This window comes from Anas acuta, chromosome 18, assembly GCF_963932015.1.
Source record: "Anas acuta chromosome 18, bAnaAcu1.1, whole genome shotgun sequence".
NCBI lineage: Eukaryota > Metazoa > Chordata > Aves > Anseriformes > Anatidae > Anas > Anas acuta.
Window position 1 is genome coordinate 9,972,865 of NC_088996.1, and position 6,000 is coordinate 9,978,864.

At 35.8% G+C, this 6,000-nt stretch overlaps 1 protein-coding gene across 6 annotated transcripts in view; it reads left to right on the forward strand.

The window, feature by feature from the left end:
- The window catches only part of HELZ (helicase with zinc finger), an 83,448-nt gene extending 77,730 nt beyond the window's left edge, over positions 1 to 5,718 (forward strand). For all 6 annotated transcript variants that reach the window (XM_068655485.1, XM_068655480.1, XM_068655482.1 and 3 more), the window contains 2 exons: positions 2,081 to 2,333; positions 4,571 to 5,718. In XM_068655485.1, the coding sequence (XP_068511586.1) occupies positions 2,081 to 2,333; positions 4,571 to 4,902 (585 nt within the window). In that variant the 3' untranslated portion in view covers positions 4,903 to 5,718. The remainder of the gene's footprint in view (positions 1 to 2,080; positions 2,334 to 4,570) is intronic.
- Positions 5,719 to 6,000: the final 282 nt, after the last annotated feature.

Consider the following 6,000-nt stretch of genomic DNA (forward strand, 5'->3'; position numbering starts at 1 on the left):
CTAAATGGGAGGTCTTGGCTTTTTGAATATTATTCAGAGTTTTTTGCAGTCATTGCTCAATTATGTACAAGTCGTTTGTCTGGAGTGCAAATTAACCACACCTCAGGTGGAGACCCATGAGATGAATCTCTGGAAGGTCAGCTTGAATCAGCCAGTCAGTTGACTCAGTGTTGAACTGAATGTGTTTGAGTTAGTTGTCATACTGCTTCTGGTCTCAGGTTGGTATGGTTGTTTAAGCATGCTATGAAACCTTGTGTAGTAAATCCCACCTGGCCTGAGCTAATGCTGTGTAAGCCATACTGTGTATTTTGGGGGCTCAGTGTTGCATACCAGCGCAGAGATACCCAGCTGTGTAGCATGAATCTGGGTCTAACATGAACCCTGCAACCCACGAGGTGGCTCTGTCTCTGTCAATCTTTTTTGTTCTGGACTTTAGGGAAGGTAGTGTAATGGGATGTAGACTATGTGAGCACATAGAGCCATGACAGGTCATGTTTTGAACAGGGGTTTTTAATTCCCCGTTGGAATTTGGAGTGCTGAGGAGTGTATGATATGCAGATATGGAATATGCTGGAGCTGGCTGTATTACAGGACTGGCAGAATTAATATTCTCAGATAATCTTGCATGGACTGCATGTGATGAAATATATGCACATAAAGTTAAGTGGCATGTCCTGTGATATGTTTATGTCAAAGTTTTTAGAGTATCTATGATATGTGTTCGTTACTATCCCACATGATGCATGTTTCATTGCCTTTTAACTTCTGAAAGTAGAAAAGATCTTAGATTTTATGTGCCTGAGCAAAATAACTAAAATTGAATGCCAGTACATTTTTTACAAATTTTTGTATTCTGCAGATCTAGAGAGGTTAATGGAATCCTCAGGCCCAGCTAGAGCTGTAGTAAGATTTGCTTTTATAGGCATTTAGAAATTCTTTGTCTCAGTCCATTAAGCCATACCACCTTGTATAAAATCTAATACTTTGTGACAACATTTAATGCCGTCAGTACAGCGGGATGTAAGAACAATGGCTCTTCAGCAGTAATAAACTAATAAATATTCCTACAGAGTTTGTGACGGCTCCTGCTATCTGAAGACAAATAGAGTGAGTCTTTATGTAATTAGTGCAAATTCATTTTAGTTCTCATTACTTCTTCCTTTCAAAATGTGTGACAGAAATGCAAAATGCAGTAAAAACGTTACAAGACAGAGACTTGCTTGTAAAGTTTCCAGGAGAGCTCCTTCAGCTAGCAGACAGGACTGAATTGCATAAAGAAATCAAAATGCAGTTTTCGGTATATTGGTAACAGAGATCCCTCATATGAGGCAGGTTTCAGGAGAGATGTTGTGACCTTTGGTATCCTTACCAAGCTTTTTTATTAAATAAACTAATACAATGGACTTGCTTTGAATCCTGAAAAGTCTTTAAATCTTGAAGCCAACAGGTTAATGGAATTTCTACCATTTTCATTTACATGATCTACAGGATCTTGGAAGCAAGTAATTTTTATGGTTTCAGATAAAATTCGTTGCCTTATTTCTCTTGAAGACATACACTTGTCCCGAGCATTCATTCTGTGTGTGTATATGCAAAATTCAGTACACAAATGTATCGTGATTGGCTGAATCTTGATATCATTAATTTGCCCTCTGGAAACTAAAAGCCATTTTTTCCTCTGTACATTGTAATTGATCGTTTTCTCTTGCTCTTGTATGTCTCTGTACTTCCTTTATATCATTTGTAAATGCTGGGTATTCTTCTTCTCTCTATATGATTCATTTCCCATGTAGGAGTGTAAGATATAAAGGTTGATAAAAATCTTAGTTGAAGCTCCTTATGCATCCTTTAAAATCCTGCGTCTGTTTCGTATGGTTAAAATATATTATCAGTGACTGCAGTATACAACGTATAATTTGAAGTGTATTAGTATTTTTTTCTAAATGCAAGGCATACTTTTTTTGTAAGACATGGCATGGAAAAAAAAACGGATGGAAAAATAGCATTTGCCACATGCAGTTGAATAAAAGGAGCAAAAGGTCTTTTTTTTGTTTTGTTTTTGTTTTTTGTGTGTTTGCAGTATGAACCAAGAGGACCAGGCAGGCCGTTGTACCAAAGAAGAATTTCCTCTAGTTCAGTCCAGGCTTGTTCTGAAGAATTAAGCACTCCTCAAGAGAGTCTTGGTCAGTGTAAAGAGCTTCAGGACCACAGTAACCAGTCATCTTTCAACTATTCATCACCTGAGTTGTGGGTAAACTCTTCCTCATCTGCCCCGTACCCAAACATTCCATGCAATGGAGCCAACAGAGCAGTTCCGCCCCGGGAGTTGTTAGGTAGGTATAGACTTGATCTTTGCTTTTCTGCTTCTCTCTCTGCTCCAGTAAGTAGACTATTAAGGCTGGATTAAGCAAGTCTAAATGAAAGGATGTATATATTTTTTGTCCGTTTTCACAAAATGTTTTCTGACATTTCTTCAAGACTTGAAACTAATTTAAGCAAAGATTTTTGAAGTATTTATTCTTCTAGTAGTTAAAGGCTTCCTAAGTGTAACCCTATTTTCATTTTCTGTCTTGTTCATATTCTGGTACGTTGCTGATGTCTGAAAAAGAATACGGTTAAGTATTTCATCCACTAAATGCAGTACTGTTTCTTAGTCTTCCTACAAAAGTTCTAGTTAACCCACGTATTCTCTTACAGTGGTTTCAAATGCAACTGAGATTTTGCTAAAAAAGGATCTAAGGTAACTGGTGAGAAGTATTTGCACGTTATCTGTCTCCAGAATCAATAACCTTCTTTGTTGATGTTACGGTCTGGCGGGAAACTGTATTACGGAGTTCTGTATTTTGTGGGAAATTCTAATACTTCATCATTACTGTGATGAAGTGTAAACTTTACCATGGAAGACATGGCTTCCCTGTTGGTAGTTGTGGTGCAGATCAACTTAATGGAGAGAAACAAAATAAACTTTTCAGTGATAAAAAGGCTTTGCAATTAGAGACATGGCTTACTGGCTATGATGATGATATTTGAAGTTCACGTGTGTTTTATAGTGTTAAAGGTTAATGACGAGTATCTTCAGTGTTTCTGGTTACTGTTTTTTAATCCATGAAATAAAAATCCACAAGAAGGAGAAGCTGTGAACTGGTCCTGTGCTGGTATTCATTGCCTGGGAGTGAGCAATCATGACACCAGACAGTTCAAGGGCTTTTATTCCCTGTACATCAGAAATGGCTGTGGCACAAGTATTCAGTTACATCATGTTGGATTTATGGAGAGTGCAAGGAGAGCTGCTGTGAATTGCTCTGTGTTGTTATAAGCAGGCACTTTTCGAAATTGCAATTTGAGAGCTTGATTTGCAGTGTTCTTTCTCTTGATAGGAAGAAAGTGATTTAAGTTCTTATTCAATATGTTTATCTTCATATTTTTTATATTTTTTTCTTGTGCTAGACACTTCTACCACACTTAGTTTTCGCCTCTAGCCATGCTTGTCATTAGTTGTCTTCTCTTGAGTGCTATAGTTATTTTGGGGGAGTTATTTTGCTTGTGTTCTTTTTTTTTTTTTTTTTTTTTTGAATCATAGCATCCCTAGTAAAAATGTTTTGCTTATGTTCCTTCCATATCATTTTTTCTAAGGTATTTTTGTGTACTTTACCAGAAACAAGTTTGTGTGCAACCCTTCCAGTGAGAAACTGAACTGTATAATCATGTTTTTCTACTTATGTAATCATTTGATCGTACATTCCTGTATGTGCACTTCAAAAATAACATTATGGATTTGAAGATGGAAATAATTACAAAATATGTGTGTTGTTCAACTCTTGGGCTATTTTACCTACAATGTATACCTGCATTTCAGTATAGTTTCTCTAGCTATGTAAGACAGCAGAATTCCCCAGACAAAATTAAGATACTTCATTAGGATTCAGGAAATTCACTTGAAAGCAGTTTTATACCTGTGGTTTTAGGTAAATTTATTTTTCTGGTAGTTACAGAAGTTGTTAAATGTAGAGCAAGAACATATCAATTAGAACTGCATTCAGACAAAAATATCAATAATTAGTTGGGTAACATTCAGAAATCTGTGTTGCTGCTTGAGAATGAATTATATATGGTGCTGTAAACTTTAATTTTCACCTATTACGCTCTAAGGCAAGAAGAATGAAATACTCTTTGTACTATCTCAGTGGATAGTGTTTAAATTAGGGTATATCCCATTCTGAAGCAGCCTACCTTTAGTGTATCTGCAGAATCTACCTGTGCAGAATTGCAGGTTCAGTGTTACTACCTCTGTAGGTACACGCACATGGAGAATATGTTTAATAATGTCAGTCTTCTCGGCATTGCTGACGAGGGTAATACAAGATCCAGTAGCTGGAAATAAAGCCAGATAACTTAGCAGAAATTTCCTTGGACAAAGGGTGATTGAACACAGAAAGTTGGGGATGCAGAGGGGGCTGTTACCAGCAGAGATGGTTTCAGTGTTGCTCAGTGCTTCCTCTGAGGTTCCTGTACATGGATTTCCAAACTCAGGGTTGTTCACTTAGACAAAATCTGCTTTCTCCTTTCACAGCTCCACCGAAGACGGTCAAGCCCCCAGAGGAACATCTGAAGGCTGAAAACATACAGCTCTCAAATTCCTTCAACTACAACGTGCTGCAACATCTTGGCCAGTTCCCACCTCTCATGCCCAACAAGCAGATCGTCGAATCCAACAGTAACAGCCAGCAGAACGCTGGTGGGAGCAAGCCTGTCATGTCCTACGCAAGTGCTCTGCGGGCTCCGCCAAAGCCCAAACCTCCTCCTGAGCAGACAAAAAAGAATAGCGACCCTTTGTCTTTGTTTCAGGAACTTAGCCTAGGTAGTTCATCAGGTAGCAATGGCTTTTACTCCTATTTTAAATAATCAGATTATTTTTTTTAGAGAGAATTTAATTTTTATTTGTGTCAGTAGATCTAAGATAGTTGGGGCTTCACCTGTAGCTGCAAATATTCCCTTTGTTTATATTAGTAAATATATCCTCACCTAATTGCTTTGCTGCTAGACTTGCAACTAATTTTTTTAATTATATTCCATTATTTTGCATTTTTTGACGTGGGTCGTTTTTTTGGAAGCTTTCTGTAGGAAAACACACATTATTTTTTAATTTGTGTAATGTTAATGATGTGTTGCATTAAACTAGCAGCTGAGAGGTTACCTGTACAACTTTAAAAAATAATAAAAAAAGAGGGAAAAAAAAAAGAAAAAAGAAAAAAAAAAGAAAAAAGTTTGTCTAAATTGTATTTAAAAAGATTGTAAGTAGCATTTACATTTATTCAATAACATTAGCATACTATGCTGGGTTTCTGTACCAGAAATGGCCAGTTAATGTAAAAATGTATGTTATTTCTGCTTAAATTCATTTAATTTTTTTTTTTTAATAAAGATGCAGCATCTTCTAAATACTTTCAGTTTTATCAGCTTTTTTGTGAAGGGATGCTGCATTCTCAGACTTTTCTAGTTTTAGATTCTGTATGATGTGGTATTGTATTTTCCATTCACTGTAGGGTAAAGTAAAGGCATTCTTTGCAGACACCTATGCCATTGTTTGGAAGCATTCAGATAAAAAGTATTGGTATACTTAAAAAGAAAAAAAAAACATTAAAAACAAACAAAAAAAAACAAACAAAAAACAGAAGAAAAAAAGAAAACACAAAAAAAAGAAAACACAAAAAAAAGAAACTACAACAAAAAAAACAAAAACAAAAAACCCAAAAAAACTCTACATTTTATTTTTGGACAAGCTAGTAATATAAGCTTGTTTGAAAAGTTAATTTGATAGGTTTTTTAAATGAATCATGAAGCTGAAAATAAATTTTTAGGTATGTTGGTGCTTAGTAGATTTAATAACTATTTTAAAAAAAATTGCGTGAATTTAGTAAAATACTTTTTTGTTTGTTTGTTTAATTTTTTTTTCCACTATGCATGTGTAAATGTTTGTAATCTGGCTTTTTCTTCCCCCCT